Source organism: Caretta caretta, chromosome 4 (genome assembly GCF_965140235.1).
Source record: "Caretta caretta isolate rCarCar2 chromosome 4, rCarCar1.hap1, whole genome shotgun sequence".
Taxonomy (NCBI): domain Eukaryota; kingdom Metazoa; phylum Chordata; order Testudines; family Cheloniidae; genus Caretta; species Caretta caretta.
Window position 1 is genome coordinate 91,137,450 of NC_134209.1, and position 15,645 is coordinate 91,153,094.

Here is a 15,645-nt window from a genome sequence, read left to right on the forward strand (position 1 = left end):
AATCAGCATGTCATAATTGATAATCAGCATAATGACATCAGCACTGCTTCATAATGGAATGCCATAAGTAACCTCAAATGTGAGCTGAATTTTTTTAAAAGTATGAACCACATCATATACCACACCACACTGTTGAGCATTTATATAATGCTTTAGAGAGGTGCTACCAAGTGAAAATGCACTTGGACTCACTGGAGGGCAGAAGGAGAGTCAAGAAAGGGGCAAAGACTGCCCAAAAGGTTGGAGTCCTATGCCTCCTTCCACTCCCTGCCATATATAAACTTGAGAAAGTGGGTGAGTCTTGAAATTTTACCTAGTTCATCCTTAAAGACATCAAGAAAATATTTATTTTTATTTTCAGAATTAATAATCCTGATTTTGGACAGACACAGCCCTTAGTTTTTATATTTATTTTACTCATTTCTATAGTACCTACTGCAATGGTTACAGAGATTAACACACAAATCAGATGGGCTATCCAGAAAGAATAAGAACAAACACTAAACCATATATACAAGCCTCACATAAGATCCCTAGACTCTAAAGGCACGGGGTTCTCAAATGACACAGCCTAGCAGCTAATCACAATGTTCATACTTTTAAAAATTAGCTAGAAGATCTTTGCTGTCATAGAAATTGGGCATGGTCTCACATAACTGGATTCCAGACCATTCAGGACTAAAGATCAATGACAGAATCTTGAATATAACCTGGAAATGAATAAAAAAATCAATGTGGATATTAAGCACACATTTTGAATTCACACCAGCGAGCACCACTCAGGAGGTGGACAAATGCATTCTCCAAACTACAAACTGAAGGTAAGGAGTAGAAACTTAAAGGCAAATTTTATCCTTAGTTGTAACACTGACATTTTTATTTTAAAAGACTGGTTAAGATCTCTAATCAATCTTTGTGATTGTAATAACATGAGTCTATTTTAAATTCCATGAGAGGAGCTAAAGGGGGACCAGAACTATTTCTTCTAACTTCTCAGATTTAGTAGTATTCTCAGTCTGAGAACAAAGTGATGAACTCTAGTTGGAGCTTGGTTTACGGTTGAAGGTTACAAATTGTTTTGAGGAAAAATATATGTAGCAAGGATCCTTTAACTCTACTAAGAGTAGCAATGCTGGTCGAATGAAACAAGGCCTTACCCGCAACTTCATGGCACCTCTGTTTGTCTGCCAGGCAATAACTTTGGAACACCACATCCAAGCAATTCCAGAATGTCAGGGAATATTCCAGGCATCATGGAAGAGTCTGATTCAGAGAAAAGTCAGGACCCCCAACTGCCTGGTGATGTCATTAGAGGAATCTCTCTGACACCCCCTACTACTGCTTACACATAGCAAATTGAGCTGCTGTCTCTGATGTGTGGGGAGATAGACTCCAGGCTAGAACAGAAACAAGAGAAACCTTTTTTTCTGGGGCGGGAGGGGGGGGGTGGAAGAGAGAGACTGGAGAAGAGCACAAGCATCAGGGACAACAGGGATGTGGCAGTTGTGGTGAGGGAAGGAGTTATAGTTCAGTTAAAGCACTTAGAGCTAAGTTAAAGAAGAAACTTCTTGTTCCACCTGAAATGGAAACTATTGTTAGGCTAGTCTGCACCAGGTGCTTGGGATTGTCGATGTACATAAGCCTGGGTCTATTGAATTTGTTCACAGACTACTCCATTGGAGAGGAGAGATAGACCAACCCAGATAATCTTTTTACAACTGCCAGTAAAATACCAAGATACCTTGCTATCATGAGATCTAATTCTTGCTAAAGTATCTAGAATGAAAAATGCCCATCACACCCTTCTGTTGAAGACGACAGGCCTTTCTAAGGGAAGTCTGGGACATGAAAACCAATTGAATTAAAGTCTAGTTTATATCTGGGAGCAAGATGAAGCAGGAATGAACAACAGGACAAGCTCCAAAAGAAAAGATTATGCTCTAATACACAAAGGTTAAGGCTACGCATCTCAAAATATATACAATAAAAACTCTGACTGGTGGTGTTTTAAACAGGCTACTTCATCTTCAATGGAACCTTGAAATACGTGTTATCTACGTATGTTAAACAATCTGTTTCACCTTGTATTTAGCTGTGACACTGGTTAAGTTTCCCAGACCTGAAGAAGAGCTTGCGTAAGCTCAAAAACTTGTCTCTCTTTCATTAACAGAAGTTGGTCCAATCAAAGATAGTTTTTAATGATGTGGGTGAGGTAATAAGTCATTAGCAATTTAGATATTTGGTAAATGTATTCTGCTTGGACAACACTTCTACCCAATTTCAAGTAAAATCTTGGTTTACTGTAATCCTAATATTGCTGTGGCTTCCACTTATTTAGATCAATTCTATTCCTATCACTTGACAAGTAGCTGACCTTGTTATCCATATGACCACTAGAGGCCATATCCCAGCTTGCCTAGCAATAGGCAGTGGTTTTGTCAGCAATAGATTATAGTACTGGAATAAAGTGACTTACAGGGTACATCTACACTGCAATTAAAAACCGATGGCTGGCCTGTACCAGCTGACTCAGGCTCATGGGTCTCAGGCTAAGGGGCTGTTTAATTGCAGTGTAGATGTGCAAGCTCAGGCTATAGCATGAGCTCTGGGACCCTCCCATCCCGCAGGGTACTGGAGCCCGAACATCTACAAAGCAATCAAATGGCACCTTAGCCTGAGCCTCAGGAGCAGGAGTCGGCTGGCATGGGCCAGCAGCAGGTGTTTAATTGCAGAGTAGACATACCCTTCGATGTAGTCATCTGTTGTTATCATCCATCATTCTGAAGTTCTCTCTCGTTCATAATTCTGGGCTCTTATTAAATGACTTTAAAAAAACCCCAAAAAAACCAGTCATAGAACTGCCCTTTAGTACCTGCCTTAAAGAAGTTCAAAAGCAATTGAAATAACAGAGAGAAAGTTAAATCAGAACAAATTTTGTTCTGACTGAATTCCAAGTGCATACATTAAAGTGGAAGAACTTAAATATTTGACTACTTACACACTGAAAATTGTGTTCCTATAGCAAAATACATTACAGATTTGAGAAACTCAAAAGATTTATTTTACTAGTTAAATGTGCTTTAAATTAATTTTTTTTCCAAACTATAATAGTATGGAATGGTTTGCCAGTTTTATATAAGTACGTACTAAGGGCACATAGCATGAGGAAAAATGTATGCTAAAAATCCTTGTCAGCTGCTATACATTTGTGACAATATACATATTGTTCTATATGCTCAAACTGAAACAGTCATTTTAAACCATAAAAGTTATTTTACACTGTACCCCATTACAGGATGTACAAGCCACACCACTTTCTTCACTTACCATCCAATATAGCTGACTGTTTCAACACAAAGTTTACTCTTTGAACGTCATGTTCTTTTTATAGTTTTCCCCCATCTTTTCTCCTTAATACCATAACATGCTATTCTGTCTTAATTTTCTCCCCATATCAAAAAGATACTTTCATGTTACCACTTGGCTCAGTTCTGCAAGTTGAATGCCTCCAGCACGAGGCACATCACCCACAACCTCAATCTGAGCTGGGGGTGCATTCACCTCAGGGAACTGTACCCATGTAATTGTTACATACACTTATGCCTGGGTATACTTGTTACCAATATTATACCATCATCCTTCTTATGTTTCATTAGTAAGGTTTAATAAAATTGTATTAAAAGCATCTCTGACAGTCTGATGTCCGATAATCACACATTGCTACATTATGCTCATAATAAAGCAATTCTTATGGTTAAACATTTCTGTTATACGTTTCTGTTCTCTCTGAAAAATTACTTTACCCTGCACTCATTTTGTGCATTCTGAAAAAGCTCAAAAAAAGTGTAAAAATAATTATGGAATAAAAGTGTCTGTACTCCCAGAGTAGTCACTTTCCAAAGGTCAATATCTGATCTGCTTTAATTTTTGAAGTACCCAAAGTAATCACAGTATCTTATGCTTGCAAGTTTAATTGTTCTAGACTGAAGTCATTTGGGAATTATATAAGAGTTAATCAGCATCATTAACTGGTAAATGTACCTAAATTCCACTTCTCGCCTCCTGACTTGTATTACTTAAAGACGGCCATGAGTAATTGCTTTTCCGTTTTGTGGAAACAAACTTGCTCCTTATATTCACATCCTTGGAGAATAATTTTTATTAAATTATAGTTCCTATATTATGCATGTGACAAAGTTTGGGCATCAAACCAAAAAATTCCAAGGCCCTCTTCCTCCAAAAAAACCCCAGTTTGATTTGAACTGAAACAAGTTTTTTGTTGTTGTTGAATTGAAAAACAAAAACAAAACAAATTGTTTAAAAAAAAAAATCAACCAAAATGTTTTGAGTCAACCTGAAATTAATTTTTTTAAAAAAAATTTAATTTTGAATTTTCCGTTTGATTCAGCTATTCCAGGTGTTTTTCATTTTTTTAAAGCGGCCAAATTTGAAATAAAACACACCATTTCAAATAAAAAAGCCTAAATGAAGTGTTTCAACTGCTTAAAAAAAAAAAGTTTTTTCAGCTGAAACTATTTGCCCAATTTCATGAATAGTTTCATTCCCCTTTTGACAAAAAAAAATGTTAAAAACATTTCACCCAGCTCTACCCAAAGTTTAATTACCTACCAATACTATGTACGAACATGATGCTTTGCTGAGTGCATGAAATCACTATTAAGCAGAGCTGCTAGAGCATAGGGAACAACAGACAAGGACCAGCAAAGCCTTCTTTTCTTGCCCACAGTGCAGCTTCCAAACAGCTAAAAATTTGGTCCATTACACTGTGAGAGTAAAGACAGAAGGAATCACTGAGAAAGCAGGTGCACAACTCCTAGCTTAGATGTGCTCATTGCCTGATCTTCTGATGCTCTCATCCCACTGAGGAATGTTGGGGGTAGGACAGCAAACGGGACACCAGGCTCCTTCTCACCAACAATAAAAAGACATTTCATAAAGTTACTGGGGAAGGAAAAGCTACAGTTTAAATGAAAACCTCTCAAAGACTATTTGACTGTTCATTTTTTTGTTGTTAAAATATTTTCATCATTCAATATTTGGAAAGAATTTTAAATTTATGTGATTTGTTTATTTATCATAAGGCACCAGAAGTTAAAATGCATTTTGTAAAATGTTTGTTATTTATAGCGGTGTGTAGTTTTGAGCTGCATTTAAAAGTTGAGAATGTTTATAATTTGATAGATTCCCCACAATAAAAGTTTGGTGTTTTTAAAGAAAATTGCTAGTATTTGCTATTTGAGTTATTAAATGGATCATAATTTGACAAATCAAAGTACAATGTTAATGGATTGGTGAAAATATCAATCCTATTTGGATATGCATCACATAGCTACTTATCCCTTTACCAGTAAGAGTTTATTAGAGGAGCACTTCCATTAGTCTACTGATGTACCAGCATGCCATTACACAAACAAACAAAACCACAAGGCATCTTTAAAACTGATGCAACTTGGTCTGAAGCAAATTTTAAAAGAAAAAGCAGCACACACAATGACCCCTAATTTCCATTAGTACTCAATGCCATAGCCCCTCTTGACACAGAAAACGTCACACTTTATAAATAAATTTGTATAAATTTTGTTTAAGAAAAATCACCTTTCAAAAGCTGATTCAGGTCCACAGCATCATGCAAGACCTTTTGATTATGTCTGCGATCAAACTCTGCATCTAGTGAGAAAGATACAGATGTAAGACTGGGTCTCAATTTTCCATTTTCTAGTCTGTTAGGCTTTACAAATTTTGTATTGTACATAAATTCCTCAAAATTACCATGCAATTCTTGGCTCACATTTTCTTGTCTTTTTACTTTCAGTTTCTTATCATTTGATGCTGCAAGTTCAAAAGATTGGACAGGACTGATGTCTGGTGTTGACAGAGGTGTTACATCAGTCACTGTATCTTCAGACTCCTCTGTGTAATCACCAAGCTTTGGTTTTACTTCTACCGACTTTATTCCTGGCCTGAATTTTTGTCTTGGAGATAGAAGAGCCAAGTTACATATACTTCCCTTTGAGGAAGACTGTGATGAATCTGATATGCAGCTATCAGAATCCATATCTGAACCATCTGTATCTGAACTTGAGGAGGAAGAAGAGGAGGAGGATGAGCTAATATTGGTATACTTTTTGTTAACTTTCTTTATGCTACTGGATTGCTTAGCTGATTTAAGTCTAACCCTTTGTTTTTTGCCATCATCACTACTGTCTTCTTCATCTGTATAATAATCCTCCTCACCTTCTCTAACTATTTTGGGGATCCCCGCTGGAATGCTTACACGTATTCTTCTACGTAGCGCAGAATTTCTACCAGATGTACTTGCATTTTCTGAACTTAAAGAAACTGACTCTGATGAAACATTCTCACTATGGTCAGTGCCACCATTTATGGAATATTCCTTTGGTGACTCTTTCTTTTTCTCTTCACTTTCCTCCTCAGCATTGTGTTCTTGCCTCAGTTTCGTTTCCGATTCAAAGTCTGATTTGGCGATGTGCATACCTCCATTTTCTATGAGCTCACTATGTTCTTCGCCATTGGCTATAACAGGGTTTTCTTCTTTCTTTGGCTCTTCCTCAAAATCACTATCAAAGAAAGAGTGGTCCACTTCACCCTCTGACACATCTTCGTACCGGTCCATCTCAAAAGTTATTGTACAAATTCCAACTCCTGGTCCTGCAGGTGTGAAAAAGGGGTTTCAAAATATTAACAAAAAGCAGAGGAAAGTATACCCTTAGTATAATTGTAGGTTATATTATTAATTATATTATACTTCTATGATATAATTAAATATGTTATGGACCAGGTAAGTTAAATATTTATTTATAGTTTTATATGGGCCAAATAATATGGTAAGAGGCTGCAGATTTAAGAGAAACGAGCTCAAAGAAAGGAGAAGCGGCAGAGAGTTGGAACTAGGACAGCAGACCTTGTGAAATTCATAAATTAGCATAAATTAGGGGCAAAGCTGGAGAAGAAGGGACAGTGTACTGCTTTTGGACTCCACAAGGCAGTTTAATGAGGAGGAGACCAGGGGAAACTATCAACCCGGCATAGCTCTTAAGCTGTGCAAGGCAACAGAACCACAGATCTTTAAGAAAGGGGAGCAGAGACCTAAACCTTGTAGAACTCCTTATCTGGGGAAACTTCTAAATTGGCTTGACACTTATGATACTAGGACTGAGCGCACTCCTGCCTCAAGTGCTTTTTGAAGTACGGACATTCCACAGGGCCCCTCGTTCCCAGTTCTCTCCCCACTTTTCAACTGCTCTGAAGCTTCAGAGCTTTATAAATCATGCACCACTACATGAAAAGAAATGGACCACATGTAGCTCAAAAGCACCATACAGCAGCTTAAATAGTAAGAAACCCAGGGATTCTATTGAGATCCAAAGCTTCAAAGAGCCAATGAAGCAAAAGGAGACCAAGTGAGCTAGACACCTTGCAAAGTTCCTAAGCACTGCAGAGCAACAGAAGTGGAAGGAAACCTGGGGAACCATCAACTCTGCAAAGCTCCTGAATTCCTCCAAAGCTGTTGAAATAAGGACAGAGGAAGCAGGACAAGACATGCTTTCCCCTCCAGCCCCTGCCTTCCTCTTAAAAGTCCGGGGTAGAATTTGAGTTTAGCAGTATTTATCACTTCTTGAGTTGATTGGCTTCAAATATCCCATAGAATCTGACACCCAGCTCTCAGATGCATTCCTAAAAATAGCCTAAAAGGAAATGTAATGCTAAAAAAGCTTTAGTATAACAACTTTATTATAAATATTAAAGAATGAAAAAGGCAAAGTTAAAAAAAAATCTGTATCTTACATACTTTTTTTTTTTATTAAAATAAAAACTGGGAAGTGTAAAATGTTACATTAGATATTCCCAGAACAATCTTACTTGAATTCAGGGTGGATTAAAACACACACAACCCCCTCCCCCCCAAAAAAACAAACCCCAAAACCCCCAATGATTTAAAAATAAATCGGATTTTTTTTTTAATTTAAATCAGATTTTTTGGATAAAATGCTTTTTGAGGAAAAAGCACATATCTAAAGATAGTTTTAATTAAGATAAATTATAGTTCAAAGATCTCTCATCATGGAATAGGGATTATAAATGCTAATTCTATAGTATGAGACAATATATTCATGTAATGTTTAAGAAAACTTTTTTTAAGGAGTTCCAATAGTTCATGAATTAAGGACCCAATGTTATGGAGGTTCCAGTGGCTTCTGTATAGATTATTTAGGTTAATCTTTCTATCTACCCAATGGTATCTTCTAGACTGAGCACCGAGTCCCATCAGAGATGTTTAGTTTTGCAGTTCTCAAACTGTGGTTTTGTGTCTCCAGAGATAACATGCTTATTAACAGCAAAAATGTTTTTAAATAAAAATAGAGGTGAGAAATAACAGACCTCAACCCTACTGTCCCTCTGCAAATTTGTGTACACAGAATCAATCCCTTACCTCTCTCTCTAAGAGTGCAAAGTTTCAAAAAGTTCACTAATGGTTGGGGGTGGAATAGCTCTGGACAAGGAGAAGAAGTCTGGAGATAAAATGTGAGAAGGGAGGGACAGGCAGTAGAAACAAAACTGAAACTGTTTGAGCAGCATATTCCAGAAGTCTTGAGGTCTTTTGAGTGTAGCCTTCATTGATTTGAGATCTGCCATACCATTTTCTCACCAGAAGGGAAAACCTATAATGGCAGGAGGCCGTAAAAGAGACCCAGCTGGGGAATATTTTAATGAAGCTCCTCTACCTGTGGGTAAAATAGGCATGCGTGCAAAATGCAAACAGTGCAACGAAGAAATGCAAGGCCTGGTTGCCCGCATGAATCATCATCATGAGAAGTGTTCCTTCTCAGGAGGAAGCTGCATTGAAGAGGATGAAACGAATATGTCTGAACATACAGATCTTCAGTTGGTAAACTTTTTTATTACTTCATACTTCTTTCTTAAGGACTGCCGGTCTTCCTTCTGGACTATTCTTGAATTCTTACGCTTGAGCAAAAAATAGAGTTGTTACTCTATAGTACTATCATTTTAGATGCAGTTGTGACAAAAAATAATAGCTGAAATAGGCATATCTTCCCTTTACAATTTCCCCTTTAAAGTAGTACTGAGTGTCAGTGAATGCAATGAGTAATACTAAATGAGCAGTATGGTAATAATAATTAAATAACTGCATTGACTTATTTTGTTTAGGAGAATCCATCGTCAACATACAGGATTCTGAAGACTATCCACCTTCAAGATCACCATCATTTTCTACAGTTTCAGAGTTATCTGCCAATGATAGGGTTTCAGTCACATCATGTATGTCACAAAGCCACAGTATATCATCAGTAGCAAAAAAATCTCCATCATCCAGAAACAACCATAAATAAGTTTGTGATAAGAACCAGCAGATTACAAAAAGAGGTAATTGATGAAAAAATTGCCCAGTTTGTTTATGCAATAAACTCTCTTTTCCGTATGATTGAGAACCCACACTTCATTAACATGGTTCAGTCATTAAGACCAGGATACAGTCCACCCAACACAGCAGATGTCGCAGGCAAATTTCTGGATAAAGTGTATGAAAGAGAAATTGAGCAGTGTGGAAAAGCTCTAGAGGGTGAAATTGTTAACCTGAGTCCTCATGGGTGGAGCAATGTCCACAATAATCCTGTTGTATGTGTTTGTGTGCCAACAGAAGAAGGGAATGTCTTCCTTACAGAAACAATTGATACATCAGGAAATGCACACACTGCAAAATACTTAGAAGAAGTAGCAGTAAAAGCTATAAGAAACTGTGAAAGAAATATTCAAATGTCTCGTACACAGCTTGGTCACAGACAATGCTGCAAATGTATCCAAGCTGAGAAGAAATTATTTAGAAGAGAGTCCCAAGCTAATAACATATAGTTCAGTGATCACTTGATGCACTCCTAGCCAAAGACTTCAGTGTTCCAGAAATAAAGACTAATGTTGTTGAAATTGTAAAATACTTCCGTAACAACCACTTTGCAGCAGCTACTCTGAAAAAAGTGGGAGGAAGCAAGCTAACTCTCCCACAAGATGTATGATGGAACTCAGTAGTGGACTGTTTTGAGCACTATATCAAGAACTGGCCTAATCTGATGACAGTTTGTGAACAAAAAGATGGCACTGTCACAGCCAAAGTTCTTAACATTGGGCTTAAGAGAAATGTTGAACACATGCTGAGTACCCTGAAGCCTATTTCTGTAGCCTTGAACAAAATGCAGGGAAATAGCGTTTTATTGCTGACACTGTTGAAATTTGGAAGGAACTGAGTGAGATCTTAAAAAGAGAAATGTGCAATGACAGAGTTAAATTACAAGCATTTAAAAAACGAATGGGACCAGCACTATCTCCAGCTCATTTTCTTGCAAATATTCTCAATACTCAGTACTACGGTCAAACCTTAACTGCTGAAGAAGAAGAGTTGGCTACGACATGGACATTCAGCAATCATCCCTCCAGAATGCCAACTATAATAAACTTCAGAGCTAAGGGTGAACCATTCAAGAAATATATGTTTGCTGATGATGTTTTAAAGAAAGTCACTCCAGTGAACTGGTGGAAGTCACTTAAGCACTTGGATTCAGAGACTGTTGAAGTAATAATCTCATTTTAACAGCAATAGCTTATTCTGCCGGCGTAGAAAGAATATTTTCTTCCTTTGGACTAATTTATTCCAAATTGAAAAATTATTTGGGTCCTGAAAAAGCAGAAAAGCTTATTTTTCTTTTCCAGATTATGAACAAACAGGAAAATGAAGGTGAAGACGACTGAGTTAGCTGCAGAAGCCAATATTTTAAGTTTCTCATGTTGACCTGGCTGACATTGTAGATTTAATTTTTGTTTAAAAAAACAATTTTAACAAAAACATACCTGATTTTAAAAAGGTGAATGTTTAACTAAATTCAAAAATTCTTATGCTTGTTAAAATATTATGTTTGCTGTTGAAGAAAAAAAAATCCAGACTACATAACATTGTTGTTTTAGTTAAATAAAACAATGTAAATGTCTGTCTTGTGATGTTCTCCTCCTAATACAGCATGGCAAAAAAATCCTCCAAATATTAATGATTAACGTGTCGAACTGGAGATATTTATGAAGTCATTGCGAGGTGAACTATCTGCTTCATTTACCTTTGGTAAATGAAATAACCAAACAATCATTCATTTTCTGATATAGCTGTAAAACTAATCAGAAAAGTTTTCAAAATAAATCACTTTAAAAATTTATAGTGTGTACCTTCTAAAAATGAAACCTACATCTATCTCTGAGTTGCGAAGAGTATGTATTAAGGTTATACCAACCAACAAGAATGCACTTTTATGTAGAAATCCATGATTAAATCGAGTCTTCCGGAATAGTGATTTAAATCATGATTTAAATCAAATCCACCCTGCTTGGATTCCTCTCTTTCTTTAGGTTCAGCTTTCATGAGACCCACAGTTATGGAAGTACCTGTTTTATAGTTGTCATGAGTGAGACATCAGTTTTATTAAGATGATTAATACAACACATATAGTATTACAGTTTCACTATAAATCCTTTATATATATACGTGTGTGTGTATATACACACACACACACACACACTTATATATCCTTGACCGATATTGAAGAGGTGTCCTTGTGTCAGTAGTTGCATGACTCTTCTTTGTCTCTAGATGCAAATGAACCAATAACTGAATGATAGAACAGTGTTCTTGTCTCTATTATCAGACCTCAATATTGTTTGCCACATGGAATTTACTTCTATCTAATATTTTTTAAATTGTCTTATATAAATGGAAGAGTGAAATTCTAGGGGTCACAGTTAAAGTTGGTTTTGGACAATTTTACACATTTTTTCTTAAATCTATATGACCTTTTCTGATCTTTTTCATCCATTAACATTTAAATGTTAACTGTAACATTCTTGCAAAGACAGCTCTTGTATCATTATGTTCTTAGCAACCAAGACTACATTAACAATATTTTAGTGTTACTGGTTATATTGTAACATATAGCCATGCTAGGTCTTCACAGTTGTCACTATGCTGCACAGTAACGGCTAGTCACAACTTCATGGCAACAATGGAGACAGAATTCAAGCATCCAAAATACATATCTTTTTGAACTACAGAAGAATCATTTGTTAGCAGTTCAGCAACTTTGATTCTGCCCAGCAGATAACGATGGTAACATTAGCCACTTCACTGCAATATTAATATTTTATTCATAACATTACCTCTTCCCCTTTTCAGGCACAGTCAATCAGGCACTTTGAAATCTTTACAGTATTAAAAAACAGATGTGCTGCTTTGGTCAATTTCTCTCAGTGACATTTTTGGTGCTTCACAAACCATTGTTTTAGTGGTGAGTATGACATGAAATTAAATGAGTGGAGTTTGATTCTCAGTTGGTACTTTTGTATTTTATTCCCTTGTGCATCTAGGGCACATGACATTTCTTTGAGAAGTGGGACTTGCCAAATTATTTGTAGTCAGGGATTTTTCAGGAGACTAGTACACTACATATATGTGGAAAATATTTTATTATACCATCTGTAGAAAGTACAGATTTTTACTATTTCAGTTGCTAGAATATGGAATCAACAAATGAGATCATGCAGTCTTAGTAAAAGTTGTCACTGATCCCATATACCTATGCCTAACTTCTGATTTTAATAACCCTCTTATTTACACATTCAAAGAAAACATGTTTCCTGCTGTATATGCTAACAACTATCCATCTAGGAAATTCTTACCAAGCATCAATTACTTACCTAAGCCCCTGTCTTTTCAACACTTACACATATGCTTACCTTTATTAAAATAAGTAGCTCCACTGAAGTCAACAGTAAATTATGAACATAAGTTTTTGCAGGACTGGGACTCTATGGAATATCCTCAATACACTAACAACAACTGTAGGTTTCCACTACCAGCTCCCAAGTTCCTTATTAATTATTTGTATTATCACAGCACCTAGTGCCCCAGTCATGGACCAGGGCTCCACTGTGCTAGGCAATATATAACACAGAAAAGACAGTGTCTTTAAAGAATGAGGACCAAAACCTTGTCCACCCTAAAGATTTCTAAAAAAAAAGTCATAATACAAACTGCATAAACGTCAAGTTTGTTTAAAAAAAAAAAAAAAAGAGCTGCTACCCACACTACTCCCCCTGGAGATCAGTTTGGAGATGGGTTGTAATAATAGGCCCTCTGGACATCACTGTAATATAAATATCCAATAATAAGACAAAGGTAGGATCCCCCACAAAAACAAACAAACAAAAAACTTAGGTTGAAGGCACATTTTAGTGGTTTGAATAGATGTTACGTTTCAATGTTAAGTTTAAAACAAAGTTAGAAACCCAAAGTGTTTAAAGTATGGAAGTACACAGTTAAAGCATCTAGACTAATTTAACCAGTTCCTGGAGTTTCCTCCTACCATTTCATTTCTTTGCACATGGAGCATTGAAGCAAATGTGCATCCCCAATACCAAATGTGATTATTTACCACCACACAAACTTTCCATCTTTCGTTACAAGTGCTCCAATTTCATGATTGGGATATATGGTGTTTGTATATGTAGAGTTATTTAAGTTAAGCCCCAATGTGGACACAAGAACAAATGGATATAAACTGGCCATCAACAAATTTAGGCTTGAAATTAGATGAAGGTTTCTAGCCATCAGAGAGGTGAAGTTCTGGAACAGCCTTCCAAGGGGAGCAGTGGGGGCAAAAAAACCTAACTGGCTTCAAGACTGAGCTTGATAAGCTTGATAAGGGGACGGCATGATAGGACTGCCTACAGTGGTATGTAGCCAATCTGCAACTGCTAGCAGCAAATATCTCCAATGGCTAGTGATGGGACACTAGATGGGGTGGGCTCTGAGTTACTACAGAGAATTATTTCCCAACTGTCTGGCTGGTTGGTCTTGCTCACATGCTCAGGGTCTAGCTGAACACCATATTGGGGGTTGGAAAGGCATTTTCCCCCAGGTCATATTGGCAGAGACCCTGAGGGTTTCCTCTGTAGCATTGGGCACAGGTCACTTGCAGGTTTAAACTAGTGTAAAATGGTGGATTCTCTGTAACTTGAAGTCTTTAAATCATGATTTGAGGACTTCAGTAAATCAGCCAGAGATTAGGGGTTGGTGAGGTTCTGTGGCCTGAAATGTGCAGGTCAGACTAGATGATCTTGATGGTCCCTTCTGACTTTAAAGTCTTTGAGTACAAGGAGACATGCTAACTTTTTCTCTAATGACACTTGAAATAAATTACCAGCATCTGGAATGATCATGTCTCATCTTGTGAAGTGTCACGCACCTCCTGTAATGCACTGAGTGCTCTCAGCACTTCTCAATATTTGGGACTTTAAACAGAGTTGGGAATGAGTCCCTTCAGTGTGCTGCTTGTCATATCAGGAATCTGTAAAATTGTTTTAAGTCTATTATGCACCACCATGAAGGCCACAGAGCAGCATAGCTACAATATAAGATTAAAGTATTCTAGTTTTTATGGTCCTTATTAAAAAAAGAATGGATAAGGTAGTATAACTTTCTGATTTACTCAGGTCACTGCTTCGGGAAAAAGAGTAAATACTATGTTCAAAAGCTTGGTTGGTTTCTTATAAGTTTAAGCTTAACTCAGAATTTCTACTGTTTGAATTTTTGGTGGGGCAGTGAGTGCAGTTTATTAAACTAAACCAATGTTCAACAATAATACACACAAGCCACTGAACTATGCCTGTAATATTAATTTTGTGTGGGAATCTTCTTAGTTCTTTAAATAGAACTAACATGAGACTAGGAAGCAAAGGGGGCCTTTGAAAGATGGGGGTATGTGGAGTACTGGGAAAATTACTTTGCTAATACACAGCTCAAGGTACCTTAGGAAGGAAACCAATCTCCTGTAGACCTTAGGTCCTGTACACAAAAAAGTATGGCTTTGCCTGTGTAAGTGAATCAAGGTGAGCTAGGTTAGTTAGTTCGTTTATCAGGCCAAAGCCACCTCCAAGCTTTAGGGAAACTGTTGTTTCCTACTGACACAGAAGCCCCACAGCTGAGTCCCCTGTTCTTTGCAAACAACTCTCACCACATCAGATCTCTCAAACTCACTACACCAAACATGTCCTCCAGGATATTTATCCATAAAGAGTAATATGTAAAGTATTTACAGAAAGCTTGTAACTTGTCAAAATTCATAATCATTGCAGGTAATATTTAAGGAATTATAGTGAAAGAATGCTTTATGGACTTGGAATAAAAGTTAGTCACTAGGGGCTAATGTGTCTCAGCGATGGCCCATTTGGGTAGTGAGGGAGTTGTCATCTTAGCCAGTGACATAATGCAAGGCTCAATTGTGTGGCCTTGCACAATACCAGGACTTCCAATGGAAAACAATCAGAGGCAACCGCAAACAATCAGAACCACTTGAAGGTAAAAAAGGAACTTAGGGCTAACCCCTGTCTTGTTGTAGTCTGTGAATCGGGGGGAAAAGGCTGTTTTCAGTATAACACAGAGGAGTGAGAAGCACTCTGGATCCATTTCCTCAGGAAACCCCTTGTGGTGTGGGGATGGTTTCATGAACATTTGGATCCTGGTTCTGATGAAACCAGTCTGCTCTGCAACAC

General features: G+C 37.1%; 1 protein-coding gene across 5 annotated transcripts in view; it reads right to left on the bottom strand.

Annotated features, from left to right (window-relative positions):
* CFAP97 (cilia and flagella associated protein 97) overlaps window positions 1-15,645 on the bottom strand; it is a 57,888-nt gene that overhangs the window by 27,074 nt on the left and 15,169 nt on the right. For 4 of the 5 annotated variants that reach the window (XM_048847958.2, XM_048847956.2, XM_048847957.2 and 1 more), the window contains 2 exons: window positions 5,791-6,690; window positions 5,617-5,688 (listed from right to left, as the gene is read on the bottom strand). In XM_048847958.2, coding sequence (XP_048703915.1) covers window positions 5,617-5,688; window positions 5,791-6,655 — 937 coding nt within the window. In that variant the 5' untranslated portion in view covers window positions 6,656-6,690. Of the gene's footprint in view, window positions 1-5,616; window positions 5,689-5,790; window positions 6,691-11,333; window positions 11,447-15,645 lie in introns of those variants that run through there. The other variant, XM_048847959.2, reaches the window with a different exon arrangement.